The sequence below is a fragment of the Lycium barbarum genome, chromosome 6 (genome assembly GCF_019175385.1).
Source record: "Lycium barbarum isolate Lr01 chromosome 6, ASM1917538v2, whole genome shotgun sequence".
In the NCBI taxonomy this organism is placed as follows: domain Eukaryota; kingdom Viridiplantae; phylum Streptophyta; class Magnoliopsida; order Solanales; family Solanaceae; genus Lycium; species Lycium barbarum.
The window spans coordinates 8,271,062-8,287,379 of NC_083342.1; the positions used below are offsets into that span (position 1 = coordinate 8,271,062).

General features: G+C 36.9%; 1 protein-coding gene and 1 long non-coding RNA gene across 2 annotated transcripts; both read left to right on the plus strand.

The window, feature by feature from the left end:
• Nucleotides 1-6,680: 6,680 nt before the first annotated feature.
• On the plus strand, nucleotides 6,681-10,897 carry LOC132600684 (uncharacterized). Its single transcript, XM_060314009.1, has 2 exons — nucleotides 6,681-8,616; nucleotides 10,565-10,897. The coding sequence occupies exon 1, from the start codon at nucleotides 6,725-6,727 to the stop codon at nucleotides 8,606-8,608; it is 1,884 nt and encodes a 627-aa protein (XP_060169992.1). The 5' UTR covers nucleotides 6,681-6,724; the 3' UTR covers nucleotides 8,609-8,616; nucleotides 10,565-10,897.
• Nucleotides 10,898-12,522: 1,625 nt separating this feature from the next.
• On the plus strand, nucleotides 12,523-15,967 carry LOC132599523 (uncharacterized). Its single transcript, XR_009566857.1, has 3 exons — nucleotides 12,523-13,735; nucleotides 14,804-15,612; nucleotides 15,721-15,967. It is a non-coding gene; the product is annotated as an uncharacterized LOC132599523 (long non-coding RNA).
• The last annotated feature ends 351 nt before the right edge of the window (nucleotides 15,968-16,318 follow it).

The window sequence follows — 16,318 nt, forward strand, 5'->3', positions numbered from 1 at the left end:
TGCATAACCTGTTGCAGCAGTTGCATAACCTATTGCAACAAGTACATAATATATTGCAGCAGGTAACATAGCTGTTGAAAGTCATATCACTTGTTGGATGAAACAACTCATTCCATTTGTTGGATGAAACAAGTTAAGGACCTTCTGAAACAACTCATTTCATTTGTTGTAAAAACTCAAAACACTATAGGAACTTACTGTAACAAGTCATGTCACTTGTTGGAAAACCAAGTTAAGTTAGTTGCCGCAACAAGTCCGATAATTGGTTGGCAAAATCCCAACAAGTTACACAGATGTTGCAACAAAAGTTTTACTTGGTGGAAACTGTTCAGAAATTGCAAAATCACAGAACATACATTGGTGATTTTAGCAAGATCAACATATCATTTAAACCAATTTTACTAACAGAAACAACATAAAAATGTCATAAAATCCAATTTCACAAACACAAACAATAGTAATTATTATTACAAAACATTGCAAATTTAACAACTATGGAACAATTCAGTTCGGGCATGTAGTTTTTTTATGGCTAGCTGTTTTGCATATAGAGCATTTGTTTTTTCTCGTTGCAAGTGATTCCTCGATTCCACGCCTCCTCTTTGTCCGTCTTCTTCCCGGTACTCGGATCAACATATGGTGGAGGTATTTCTCTCTCTAAAATCTCCATAGGAACTTCCCAAGATTCTTCAGAAGGCACGAGATTCATTCCTCACAATATGCAATTATGTAATTCTCCACCCTGTAATATGGAGATGAGTAGTCATAAATCCGTCTTCCAAAGTCTTCACCATATTGGACTCGAAGCGCTACCATAGCATGTGGGCAAGGTATTTTGTCCAGGTCAAAAACTCTACAAGTACAAGATCTTCTTTGCAGATCGAGTACTGCAACTGAACCGTGGCCGATGACGCTGAACTTGTAGTTGACAATTTGATGGGCCAATAACTTATTACCCAAGTTGACAAATTTTGATATTTTTTTCCATTAAGGGAACAAAGATGGTTGGTGAGTCGATGAACTCCATACGCCTCTCATGAAATTTCTCAGTAAACCTCCTGTTTCTGGAATCAAAAAGAGCAGTAATAGGAAATTCTCTTTCAACATTGAACATTGAGTTCACCGACTCAGCAGCGTTTGTCGTCATAAAATTATACCTGACAAAACAAACATATTAATGTTGGAACAGGTGGCTGAGGCTCAGCTGTGTCAAAAATCACAACAAGTAACATATCTGCCGTAACAAGTTACCTATTAGTTGCAGCAGATATGTTACTTGTTGGAAACAGAAATGTGCAAATACCTATTTCCGAGGCAGAATGCCCTGCTCCATCTGTGGAATCCAGCACGTTCAAGATGTTCGGCGGCCCCAGGAACCAAATCTCTGATTTGATTGAAATGGTCATTGAAGACATCAATATTATACACTTTTGCTACTTTATAAAATTGAGATACGACCGCCCTATTGTGAAAGGAGGTTCTCAGATTTTCCCCTAGGCGCCTCATGCAAAAACCATAATGACATGTAGGGAAGACATTGAAACCGCCTTTTTGATACTTGGATGTCTATGAGAAATTATGCACAACTTAGGGGTATCCTCTATATAGCTTCTCATTTGTTCAAAAAAATATTTGTACGAAGCATCACACTCCTTGTCCACTACACAAAATGCCATTGGAAAAATATGATTCTCCGCATCTTGTGCGACTGCTGACAACAACACTCCTTCGTACTTGCTCCTCAAGAATGTCCCATCGACAGCTATGACTTTTTTCATTTGCGCAAAACCAAGAATCCAAGCCTTATAGGCTACAAAAAAAGTACTTAAACTTCCTATTTTCATCAACCTTCAATGCCGTCTTACTTCTTGGATTTGCAGAACGAAGCATATAACGGTACGCATCAAGCACGGCATACCCGTGCTCATGTGTCCCCCTTGTCAAAGCCTTTGCAATCTCCATGCCCTTCCAGACCTTCCAATAACTTACCTTACAACCCAAATCTGTACAGATTGATTGACTCATATCTTTTGTAGATGGGCCTTTACTGTAAGGAAACTTATCTTTGAAGTATGCACCAATGACTTGCGCAGTAACGTGTGGATTATGGCTCGTAATGTGCTCAGAACCACATGTGCGATGCTTTATGTAGGTTCTGATACAAAATCTGTCAGAACATAAAAGCTTCACAACCCTCAGCCACCATTTGGACTCCGGATGTACACATCTGAAGCAATACACAGTACGTGAATTAATCACCTTCTTGATTCTAAAATCTTTCTTCAAGCAAGTAAGTTTCAACCAAGTGGCTAGTGCTTCCTTGTTTCCTTTATAAAAAACTGTTTCATCATCTTGAACATGGCTAGACTGTATTGATTGTGTAGTGCCCACTGTATTGCTCGCAACATCGGGTATAGAAATCGGGTCAACCCTACTTCCATTATCTGGGATATCCACATCCACCCCATCTAATTTATCATTTAACACATCTTGTTGGTCTTGAGATAAATTGTGGTTCTCTGCCGGGCTTCCAACAACGTATACCCTTAAAATGGGCCTAGCTACATCATTCAAATAAGCACGCAAACGAACTTGATTAGTTATCTTAAATGGCAAGACCCTTTGATTTTCAAAAGAGCTATGCATGCAAGTGATGGCAAGATCTTTTGGTTCACAAGTTAATTCACAATAGGTGATGATTAGGTTCACAAAATCATCGAACATAACATCTCTTTGGACTGTCATCGCTATCGTCTCTAACGTGTCACTACCCTTCCATCGCCAAATATATCGATTGTTCTTCTCGATCCATTCACCATGGCAATCAACCCTTATTGTTATTGAGTCCTCCATTAGTGGTGTTCGAGGTACCTGAAGATATTTTGTTTAACAAAATATTGGTCATGAGAGTACATACCAATCTATAACAAAATGAAACAGCTGCAGCAGTTGTTCCAACAGATTATTGACTTGTTGGAACAAGTGGACTACTTGTTGTAACAGGTAATAAAATTGTTGCAATAAGTCACTAATCTGTTGGAGTCAACTTCAGTTTTTTTGGGGTAATGTTTCAGACTGTTGAAGATGTCCAACAAATTATCGAGTTGTTGCAACAAGTAGTACACTTGTTGCAGCAAGTCAATAATCTGTTGGAAGAAGCTTCAGTTTTTTGGGTTCTGTTTCAGACAAAAACTGAAGCTGACTCCAACAGATAGTTGAGTTGTTGCAACAAGTGGAACATCTGTTGCAACAACTATACAACTTGTTGCAGCAAGTCAATAATCTGTTGGAAGCAACTTCAGTTTTTTGGGTTATGTTTTAGACAAAAACTGAAGCTGATTCCAACAGATAGTTGAGTTGTTGCAACAAGTGGAACACCTGTTGCAACAACTATACAACTTGTTGCAGCAAGTCATTAATCTGTTGGAAGTAGCTTCAGTTTTTTGGGTTATGTTTCAGAAAAAAACTAAAGCTGACTCCAACAGATAGTTGACTTGTTGCAACAAGTGGAACACCTGTTGCAACAATTATACAACTTGTTGCAACAAGTCAATAATCTGTTGGAAGTAGCTTCAATTTTTTGGGTTATGTTTCAGACAAAAATTGAAGCTGACTCCAACAGATAGTTGACTTGTTGCAACAAGTGGAACACCTATTGCAACAACTATACAACTTGTTGCAGCAAGTCAATAATCTGTTGGAAGCAGCTTCAGTTTTTTGGGTTCTGTTTCAGACAAAAACTGAAGCTGACTCCAACAGATCGTTGAGTTGTTGCAACAAGTGGAATACCTGTTGCAACAACTCACTCAGTTGTTGCAGGTTATTTATTTAACAATTACAGCAACTTTATAATCTATTGTAGAAGTTGCAACAATCACATTATATGTTGCAACAACTACAACAGCTACTATAAGTTGTTGGAAAATTAGTAGATTTATACCCAGGTGAAAAGTTGAAATAAAACAACATTGTTGTACATACCAAATGAGAAAAAGACACTTATGAAGTAATTGCCAGTGCTATACCAACAAAATCCTGTAAAAAAATTGCAAAATCGGGTGGTCACGTTTTTTTCTTTCTTGAGCAACAATGGCGGACGACGAAGAAGAAGAAATCAGAACAATAGAATGAGTTATGAAGTAATTCCCAGTGCTACACGAATGAAATCCAGTCAAAATCAGGTGGTCTTGTTTTTTTCTTTCTTGAGCAACATCCAGTCAAGACAAAGAAGAAGAAGAAGAAGAAGAAGAAGAAGAAGAAGCGAGCAGGAGAATAAGAAGAAGAAGCGAGCAGGAGAATAAGAAGAAGAAGCAGCAAGAAGAAGAAGAAACGAAGCAAAAAAGAAGAGCCAAAAATGGTGGAAATGGCGCAGGCAAACAGAAAATTTGGCGCGTTTTTTTTGGCTCTGTAGGGTTTATATGGGTTGGGTCAAAGTGTTAAAAATAAAACTTGGGGGAAAAGTGTAAAAAACAAAGCTTAGGGTCAAAGTGTTAAAAATATAACTTTGGGGCAAGTCAAAACTCCCTAATCACTAATCCAAAGTTTATCACCCCTACTCAATTAAAAAAACTAGAGTTACCTCAACTCAATTTTAAAACCTATTTATCACCTATAATTAAAAGCCCCCACCTTCTCTTTCCATTTTTTCAATTACCCTAATAATTCCCAAAAATGGGTAGAATCTCCTCCGCCGTAGAATTCCCCAACGACAAACATCGCCGCTACTCACCCCAACCAACCTCACATTACGACAATCACCACCGTAGCCTTAGCCCTACCCCTACCCGTAACCCGACCCGAAATCGTAACTCTAACGGCAACCGCTACTCACCTCAGCGCCGCCACCACTACCATAGTCCCAGCCCTAACCCTATCAGAACCTGTAACCCGACCCGAAGTTTCAGTCGGAGCCCTAGCGGTAGCCATAGTTGCAGCCGTAGCTCGGCATACAGAGGCCAAAACCGAACCAATTCGAACAACGAACCTTCTGGAAGATTCCAAAATCGCAGTCGAAGTCCAGCATACAGTCCATATAAAGGCCAACAACAACATACGAATAATGAACCTTCTAGAAGGTTCCAAAATCGCAGTCGTAGTCCGATATACAGTCCATATAAAGGCCAACAACAATCTAACGGCTTCAACAATTGACGATCCTTTGAAATTTCACCCGATCGTTCAAATATTTTTAGCTTTTATATTTAATTCAAATCATTTTTTATATAAATTTAGAAGGTATTAGTAGTTTTTTTTTTTTAACTAAGTTTCCTTTTATTAGATAAGCGAACTTTTACATAACCAAAAAATCATATTAAGTTGGTACTATTTAACTAAGGTAATTTAGTAAAAACGTTTCTTACTTTCTAGCACAAGCTAAAAACACCATATATAGTAATATGGACAGAATGGATTATTAAATTATCCTTTACATTATTTGTTATCATACATATTATGTAGTAAAATTTAGGCAATTATGGAGCCATATTAATGTGTTCAACCGGAGCATTTATTAGATCTCACTAATTACTCTTGCCTCGGTTTTAATTTATGTGAGACTTCCTATGTTCGCCGGAGTATTTGACTAAACTATGAAGCTAAATTGAATTTGATGAACATGATATTTTAAATTAAATTTAGATATTAAAAATACAAAAAAGTACTATAAATTGTAATATTAACTTAGAAGAAATAGTTTTAAGCATAAACTATATATAAAGAACTAAATTGATTCTTGACATTCATTTAATGAATTTAATTTTCCCCTTAATTTCGTCTAAAACTAAGCTCAAAACACCACATGTAGCTAGCATAAACTCTCGTTACATGAAATATTATGAGTGAAATTAAAACTTAATAATACAAAAAAAATATATTTCTATCTATAAATACAAAATTTATATGCTCACAAATTCATAAAAATATCAATATTTTTCAATTTATGGTTTTCACCGAGTTTTATTATTTTACATAATTTAAATTGTGTTACTTTACATAATGTTGAATCGCTTGTGTCCCTTGGCATTTGATGATTTTTCTGCTAAACTTCCTTCCTCAATTGATTTTTTGTTTAAAAATTAACTAATTAGTTGACTAAAGAACATTAATAAAAATGAAGACTTATCAACAATACATATTTAACGTGCCACTGAATTATTAATTATGCTGTAAGAAAATATGTAATAAATTATATTTTTCTAATTGAAATATAACTACTTTTATATCTTGAGTTTGAGCCAGTGCGGGCTCGGGATTAGCACAGGCCTCTAATAACTAGTATCTACATATTCATTCATTGGCCAAATCAGATATATAATTATTAAAATATTAAATATTATAATTAATTATAACTTAAATATAATGAAGGGATTATGGCAAAAAAAAAAAAAAAAAAAACCATCACTTTTTGTCGAGTTTCACCCCTCAAGAAAATGTATCATTCTTTTGAACATATTAAAATGTATCACATAAAGAACAAAATGAGTAGTATTTTTTGTCTTTCGGTTATTAATTAAATTTAAGCTTTGCCTTTTATGCTTAACGAGATGATTTGTTTTAGACCATAACATTTAAAAGTCTTTCATTATTTTATTTCTTAAATTCTGTGTCCAGTCAAACACTGAGACGAAACTTATTATCCAAAATACCCTTATATATATATATCTTACAATCCAACCAGCCATTTTCTCTTTCCATTTTTCAATTACCCTAATAATAATTCCCAACAATGGGTAGAATCTCCTCCGCCATAGAATTCCCCAACGACAAACATCGCCGCTACTTACCTCACCGGACCTCACATTACGACAATAGCCACCGTAGCCCTAGCCCCACCCCTACCCGTAACCCGACCCGAAATCGCAACCCTAACGGCGACGGCTACTCACCTCAGCGCCGCCGCCACTACGGTAGTCCCAGCCCTAACCCTATCAGAACCCGTAACCCGACCCGAAGTTTCAGTCGGAGCCCTAGCGGTAGCCGTAGTCGCAGCCGTAGCCCGGCATACAGAGGCCAAAACCGAAACAATTCGAACAACGAACCTTCTAAAAGATTCCAAAATCGCAGTCAAAGTCCAGCATACAGTCCATATAAAGGCCAACAACAACAACAACATACGAATATTGAACCTTCTAGAAGGTTCCAAAATCGCAGTCGTAGTCCGGTATACAGTCCATATAAAGGCCAACAACAATCTAACGGCCGAAACAACAATCGACGATCCTTTGAAATTTCACCTGATCGTTCGTATCGTAGAAACCCTAGCCCTACGAATGATTTACCGCCGAGAAGATTTGGAAGGGGGAAGAAACCCTACCTTGATCGAAGAACTGTAGATTCCGAATCGGATGAAGAGCTTAAAGATAAAGGATTGAGTTTCGAAGAGTATCGTAGGTTAAAACGACAGAAATTGAGGAAATCGTTGAGGAATTGTATTTGGAATTGTACACCTAGTCCACCTAGGAGAGAAAACGAACCGGAATACGAAGAAATTGATGAAATTGTTGAGAAAGTTGAGGAGGAGATGGTAGAGAACGACGAAAAGGATGTGAAAAGGTCAAAAAATGAGCCTTTAAGTGAATCGGAATCTGAATCTGATGCATCGGATTCGGAACCTAGGAAATCTAGGAGGAGGAAGAAATCGAGTTCTAGACGTAGAAGTAGGCGATCGAGAAGGAAAAATGAGAGTGAATCTGAGGAAGAGTCGTCTAGTGATGATTCGGAAGAAGAAGAGGATCGGAGAAGAAAAAGGAAAAAGTCAAGGAGAAAACATAAAAGGGGTAGCAGTAGTAGGAAAATTGAGAGCGAATCAGAGGAAGAGTCTTCTGATTATTCATCAGAAGAAGAAGAGGATCGGAGAAAACGAAGGAAAAGGTCGAGGAGTAAACATAAAAGGGGCAGTAGTAGTAGGAAGAAAAGAAGCAAAAAGAAAAGCTATTCAAGTGAGAGTGAGAGTAGTAAAAGCAAGAGCGAAAGCGAAGAGGGTGAAATTGATCAAAAGGGTGTTTTGAAGAGTAAGAAAAAGAAGGATGAGGATAGTGATGTGCCAGAAAAGAGCTTGGAGTTAGACGGGGATGATAGAATTAATAATGAGAAGGCTGATGAACCAATGATAGATGAAGTTAATAGTGAGGTTCTTGAATTGAAAGAATTGATCGAGGCGAGGAAGAAGAGTAGTAATTTTGAAGATGAGGCGCCAGTTGGTCCAATGCCGTTACCAAGGGCTGAAGGGCATATAAGTTATGGTGGGGCACTTAGGCCTGGTGAAGGTGATGCTATTGCCCAATATGTTCAGCAAGGAAAGCGTATTCCACGTAGAGGAGAAGTGGGTCTTTCTGCTGACGAGATTTCGAAATTCGAGGGTCTTGGTTATGTGATGAGTGGTAGTAGGCATCAAAGGATGAATGCTATTCGTATCAGAAAGGAAAACCAAGTTTACAGCGCTGAAGACAAGCGAGCGTTGGCTATGTTTAACTATGAGGAGAAGGCTAAGCGTGAGCAGAAGGTTATGGCTGATTTGCAGCGACTTGTGCAACGCCACATTGGTGGTCAGGAGCCTGAAAATTCCCATGATCCGTTTGGAGGGAAGTCTACAGAGGGGGCTGATGCTTGATACCTTTTGTACGTTGTTTTACTTAAATTTTGTTGTTATTGCTGTTATGTGTAGAAATTAGATTGTTTAACTAGAAAGTGGAGATTGAGAATAATTTGTTGTTACCTATGTGTAAGCTGTTAATGTTTGGATTTTACTAATACTGTTTAACTGGTTTGTGTGGTAGTTTAATGTAATTTGAGGGAGCGGGGTTTGCTGAAATATGTTATGCTTCCGCAAGTTTGTTCTTAGGCATATAGGGTCCAACCGGTTCTAATGTAGCTGCAAATGGGCTCAAGTGCTTTGGTAAATTTCTTGGAAAAGCATTTTCTGCAGATTGTGAGCAGTCATGTTTTCACGTGGCTCCTCAAATACCAGTTTCACCACATAAAGAATAAGATATTTGCCCATTTCCCTGTCTTTGAAACGTCTCTAAGTTACCACATTTTATGCGGTAGCCCCTGTTCACTTCATTTCACAAGATGTTACACCATTAACTGTACATTAACATTATTTAGTCGGTGAGAATTTAGGACATCCAGACTCCACTTGTGGGATTACACTGGGTATGTTGTTGTTGAGAATTTAGGACATATTTTCTTATTTTTCTTTCTTGAAGTTAAAATTGGCTGAGTCATGCTCGTTGAACCCTAATTAAACTTTTGCTGAAGTATCATTCTGCTTTAGTCCATTCATGTGTGTGTATTTTTCTGGTCCGACGAGCTTTCTGTTGTGGTTCTGATCTCTTATGTGTGGGCTGACATGTCATGCTACTGTTTGAATATTTAAATGTGATCGGGGTCTCATAGCATGTTATTGAATAGCTGCTTGCTGTTTTTCATTTGTTAATATATTAGTTGCTTCTTAGCTTTTCCGGGACACCACGGTTATCCAAAAAAAGGTTGCTTCTCGCTATCACACAAGTGGTTGGTGTACTCAACTTTCTGATAAAGTAGTTGTTGTGCTAATCATATGTGTTGCCCATGTTTCATAGATCATTTGCCTCATTGGTTGATTGCTTCATCCGTTGATATGTAGTTATTTTGTACTTCCTAAATCAACCATCTGATTGGTCCTGTTATGTATTCAGCTATGCGGCTATTCTTATATGTTATCTTTCTTCGGTTACTTTTTTTTTTGTTCTTCCACATTAGGTTTGTCAGCTGTAAAAATTATGTTAAATGAAGCAGAGTCTCGATACTTAGCCTCTTAGAATCCCTGCAGAACAGAATGTGATATTTTTTTTTTTGGGCTCTCTTGTACATATTACAGCACTTGCAGTTTCTTATTGCTGCAACTTTTAAAAACTTACCCTTTTCAAAAAGGTGGATGAGTCGCTGATTGTTTTAGCGGTATGCTGTTTCAAATTGTCTTTATGACTTCTTGAGTGGTGTGTTTGAATGTAAAATGCCATTACGTGTGCTTCTTCAGTTGACTAAATGCATGTTCCCTATTTGGAGAAAACTTAACAAGCATGTGTAGAAGTTTTGTTAGGTTCCTACATGAAATCATAATGATCCATTGAAGTATGCCCAAGGAAACATTGTTTAGGTTGATTGACTTCAATTGCAACTTGTAGTTTTCATGAAAAGAATGTAAGGCAGAAATGTACTATAGAGTGCCACTCATTTTAAAAGCTCATTTCCAGATCCTTGCAGCCTTTTTGGCATTTGTCAAGGCTTGTATTACTTGATGATATTGTTATTTGTATTGTGTAGATAAGATTAGGCCAAAAACTGAAATGCTCACTACAACTTTTTGAAGTTATATCCTGTATGTTACAAAAGGACTAGTTTCTGCATGTTCAACGAACCATTTGAGGCTTTCATGTCAAATATGTTTTAATTGCAGTATGTTGTCCTTGTTTAAAAAGCATGTGCTGAAATTTCATTCATAATCTGCTACCATTAGGAAAATATGCCTTGTATCTGCTTAAAGATTTTTCCCGGCTTATACTGTACGATTGTCTTTGCGCAGCATGAAACGGAACCTTGGATCAACGATAAAGTTGTCTCCATGTGGTTCGAGCCATGGAATCTCACAGGAAATAACTGTAATTGTAAATTAAAATCAAATGTGAACTAAAAGAAAATTAGTTTCATTATTATTCAATGTTAATATGCTTGTGTCATGGTTGGGGCTGCCTACATCACCCGCCCTTGGGGCGCGACCATTTCCCGGACCATGTGGGATGCTTCGTTCACCGAGCTAGCTCTTGTTTGTGTTTGAGCAGTATGTTATATTTGTAATGCTTGTAGAGCTTTACAACCTTATGTTATAATAGCGTTTTGAAGCCATGCTTTACTTCTACATTCTGAACATCTCAAGCCTATGTTTTGCGTAGCAAAGTGCATGTTTTTTGATGTATGGCAGATAACTAGTCGAGTAACTGTGCATGCTATGCTGTCAAAAGTGTACAGGAGTATTTCATTAGGGCATTTACTGTCATTGTCCCAAAACATGTCTTAGTTTTGTTTGAATCTGCTAGCTTAATCAAATACATATATACAAACCTCACAGAAAATTCGGACGTGGGCTTGTTTGGAAATGATTTAATTACTGGTTCCATGTCTTTCCATTGGAATATTCCTTCGTTTTTCTTGAGAATTTTCTGGTCAAACAATCAGAGTAGTCGAGATGTATCCTAGTCTATTATTAAAAGCATTTTCGAAGTTTTTTTACTCAGAACCTATTCTAGATAATCTAAAGAGCTTGTTTAGTCCTCCATGTTCTGGCTTGAACTTATCCGCATTTGAGATTTTTTTTGGGTTTAATTCCATTCCTTATGACCAGAAGGTAGGTGCTATGGCGTTAAAAACAATCGTCTTTTCTGTGTTTGTATCATCGTGACCAGAGGCGGATTTAGGATTTAAAATTTATGGGTTCACAATAAACTCAAATTAATATACAATATACTACTGAAAAATTGAAATTAGCTAACCAAACAGTAAAATTCATCATGGATTAGCGATAAATTTATCAAAAAATTATGTTTGCTACTAGCGATATAGCGAAAGATTAACGATGGATTTTATAGCTAATTTTTAACTTTTTTTTTTTGTACATATTGGAATTTCAAGACAGTGGTTAAAAAAGATCAAGAGAAATTGTATTACAACAGAAAAACAAAAAAACAAAAAAAGAGAATGAAGAACACCAAGTTTACATTTGACTCTGGTCTTTTTTTAGTTTTGACTTTTGTTTTTTGTAAAAGAAAAAGTGAAACAAAGTACTCTGCTTGCTTGGGTGGCGTTTTATGAAAAAACAAAATGCGAGCACAGGTATCAATCCCTGGTGGATGGCGCAGCAGAGCTTTGGCAGGCTTCCTCTTCACTACGGAACCAACAGCTCAACTTGGTCCGAGAGTTATGTATTGCTATTCTAGTCAATTCTTTGTTGGTAATGCAAAGCCAAAGGTCTCTTTGTGGGTTCTTTTTTCTTACTTATTTCCTATATGAAGTGCAAATGTCCCACATAGGTGGCGGAAAATCGTCTTTCCTCTTTATATTGAATTGTGTGGTGTAGGGTTAGTAAATGGGCTAGAACAAGCGATGGTCCTCGCACACATGAGGATCTTTTTTTTGTGTGGATTGCCCTTTATTTGGGGTGGTCTTTAAGTTTTACCCTTCAAATTTGTGGTCTTTAAGGTTTGCCCTTCGCTAGGGACCCCTTGGTCACGGGTTTGAAACTCCGCTCAGTGATTTTTTTTTTTTTTCGCAAGGCAGAAGTTGTTAAAAAAAAGGCAGAATTTTTGCCTTAAGGCAGAACTTGCATGGGGCAGAATTTGCAAATTCTGTCCTCAGGCAGAATTTCTGCCTTAAGGCAGCTCTGCCTTTTTTCTGAACTTATGCCTTGCGATTTTTTTTTTAATTTTCGCATGAGTGGGGGTTTGAATCCATGACCAAGCGGTCCCTAGCGAAGGGCAAATTTTAAAGACCACCATTTTGAAGGGCAAAACTTAAAGACCACCCCGTAATAAGGGCATTCCTGCTAATTGCCCCATGAGGATTGGGTTCAGTAAGCAAAAGTGATGAATTTGCCCCCTCCCTCCCCCGCGCAAGGTATACGTGAGGCTCAAATTAAATCTAGTTTTACTTCTTAGTGACTGGGTTTCTACAATTACATAACCATTTGGCAGGTTTCAATATATAAATACAAGATCTACAGTAGCGGGTGGGGGTGCCACCTGAAGGACCGGCCATATGTACCTCAAGAGTCTCAAGCCATTTAAATTAAAAAAAATAGAACAAGGTGACAGAATCTTAAAATACGAGGGCTATTGATTGATCAAGTCATTAAACATATTCGATCAATATTTCATAAACTTTAATGGATAATCGAACAAAAGGAAACAACTTGCTAGCTTACCTTTTTCATGTCATTTGCTTTCTCCTTTAACTTAATTTTAGTCTCAGCCATTTTGAGAAGTCTTTGTTCTTTATTCAGTAAAATTCCTCTGTACTTTCTTTTTTTGCCTTATCTGGCCATTATTGTTGTTAGGCTTAGCCACATTTTTGGTTTGGCCAGAAAAGAAGTACCTTATAACAGGTCTTGAAGAACCACTTGCAATATTATTGACCAATTGTCCACCATTTCCTTTATAAAAAATTTTCTTTTTCTTCTTGAACCGAAAGATTAGTCTGGAAGAATCAAGCTCATGGCTATGGAATGAAGGTGTAATCAAGAGGTGAATGAACACTTAGCTTTTATTTACCTCTTCTTCTATGAACTGACATGAGAAAAATGAGCCTAGCATTCAAGGCACGTGTGGGCAATATATGTAAGAATTTATGGACTTCCGCATATATACAAATAATAGTTGTATGTTATTAGCTATCATTAGAAGGTTGGCCCTCATCAAAAGTGATCTACTAAAGACTAAAATATATGAGCCTAATTAAATACCTCATAAAGTATGGGTTACTATGTGTAGATACCCGGTTGTAATTTCTAGTTTAATGATGGGCTAAACTAGAAATTAACATAACTTGTGCAATTATAAATAAGGGCCGGGGTTATGGTCCCCAAACCAGACCTAGGGTTTTCTTTTCTGATTTCCCGTCTAAAATAAAGAATAAACGGCTTACGTCTAGGTTTGGAAGGCCAAAGACCGATAGTTGACCAAATCCGGTTTTGTCATGGATTCAGGTACTCTTCCGCATCTACTTTTACATTCTTGATGTTTTGACATGATCGTTCTTGGGAAAAGATGAAGAATTTCATCTTAAAGTTATTTAGTTCTAACAATTATTATCAGGAGCCTGTATTATGTCAAATCATTGGGATTTTCCTTTCCGAAGTCTGTATCGAAAAAAAAAAAAAAAAAAGTGACTTGTTAAGGCTTCATAATCGCGGCATAAACTTTAAGGATCTGGGTGTAATCAATTCCCTTTATAGATATCTACTTGTTTGTTAAATAAGTAATCTACTACAACAATACTTAAATGCTTGCATGTTTGTCTAGTTTGGTTTATTCTGGTGGAGTATATATTGAAGAATATTTTTTCTTTTTCTTAAGGCCATGATAACTTGCAAGCAAGTATTATTAAATTCATTGATAAACAGTAAGCCTATCATTATTCGCTGGTCTGGTCGCTGCGTTGCTTACTTCCAGAAGCAAGCCGGCCCTATATATATATATATATATATATATATATATATATATATATATATATATATATAACAGCTTTTAAGTATATGTTAATTCAGGCCCACCGTAATGCTGTTTTGTCTTGGAAATTATATGTTCCTTTTGTGGTGAATTTAGATCTGAATATTGGTATAATTATGTATTTTGAGATGAATAAGTTAGAAGCTAGATGTCGCCAAAGTGACCCCTCTTGTGAAGATTTATTTGTTTTAAAATATAAAAAGTTTGTGTGTGTAACCTATGTGAATATTGATCGGCCCAAAGGAAGGTTAATGTTTAACAGAATTACATGTGCATTTTGTGGTAATAAACGTGTGATAATTATTTGGTTTTACGTGTGAATAATTAAATCGGCCCAAAGGAAGATTTATTATTCGACATGTTCTTTTATTATCAGTGTTTGATCACTACGACAAGATATCACTTACAAGTTAATATTTTGTCCAAAGATGAAATGTTAATGGAGTGCTAGGTATCTTGAGATGGGGTTTACCTTTATTCAAATTTATTTTCAGTTTTGATATAAACCTTATGTGAGTTTATTTTGTAATTGTTCTTTGAGTCAGCTGAAATACACCCGCAAGTATTACTGCCAACATCAATTCCATTCCCATGCTAAATGGCACCAACTTCAAATCATGGCAAGAGAACCTTAACATAGTTCTCGGAGTCATGGATCTCGACCTTGCGTTAAGGACTAACTCTCCACCACCTCTTACAGACAAGAGTACCTCTGATGAAAAGAGGGAGATGGAAAGGTGGGAGAGATCAAATCGCATGTGTATGATGATCATGAAGAAGGCCATTCCAGAATCATTCAGGGACACTATGTCTGACAAGGTTAAGACGGCTAAGGAATTTATTACTGAAATTAAAAAAGTATTTGTCAAGAGTGAAAAGGCTGAAATTGGTACACTTTTGACAAGTCTGATTTCAATGAAGTACCAAGGAAAAGGTAACATTAGGGAGTACATCATGCAGATGTCTCATCTTGCTTCAAAGTTGAAAGCACTTAAGTTGGGACTCTCTGAGGACTTGCTATTGCATCTGGTTTTAATATCCCTTCCATCACAGTTTAGTCATTTTAAGGTGAGCTATAACTGTCAGAAAGAGACTTGGTCTCTGAATGAGCTCATCTCACACTGTGTTTAGGAAGAGTATAGATTGAAGCAAGAAAAGATAGAAAGTGCTCACTTAGCCGTTGTTCCAAAGGACAAAAGAAAAGACAAGAAGAGAAAGAATAAGGAAGTTGCAGATATGGCACCACAGAAGAAACAACATAAGGAACCATCTACAAATGGTTGTTTCTTTTGCGGAGCTGCAGGTCATAAGAAGAAGCAGTGCTCTAACTATCACGCCTGGCGTGCAAAGAAAGGTATGCTTCTTAATTTTGTTTGTTCTGAGGTTAATTTGACTTCGGTACCAAGACACACATGGTGGCTAGATTCTGGTGCAACAACTTACATCAGTGTTGTCTATGCAGGGTTGCTTGAATTGCCGAAAGGCTAATAATGGTGAAAGATACATTTACATTGGTGATGGCAAGTCGGTGGAAGTCGAAGCAATTGGAACCTTTAGATTATTGTTAAGAACTGGTTTTTATTTGGATTTGAATGAGACTTTTATTGTACCGTCTTTTAGACGAAATTTGATTTCTATTTCAGCTTTGGACAAATTTGGTTATTGTTGTTCATTTGGAAATGCAAAATTTAGTCTTTCTCATAATTCAAAATTGGTTGGATCCGGTTCTTTATCAGGTTACGATAATCTATATTTAATTGACACAATTGCTTCGTATAATGAATCCTGGCATGTTAATATAATTGGTAATAAACGCAAATTAAGCGGGGAGAATTCAGCTTCGTTATGGCACAAGAGATTAGGTCATATCTCCAAAAGGAGAATTGAGAGACTTGTGTCAGACGGTATTCTCGGTCCCCTTGATTTTCCAGATTTTGATATATGTGTAAATTGTATTAAGGGGAAACAAACAAATACAAGGAGATCTGGAGCCTATAAGAAATCAGACGTCTTAGAACTTATACATACTGATATTTGTGGACCATTTCCTACGGCTTCTT

Coding starts and splice junctions, on each gene's coding strand:
- LOC132600684 (XM_060314009.1), top strand. CDS start 6,725: ATGGGTAGAATCTCCTCCGCCATAGAATTCCCCAACGACAAACATCGC.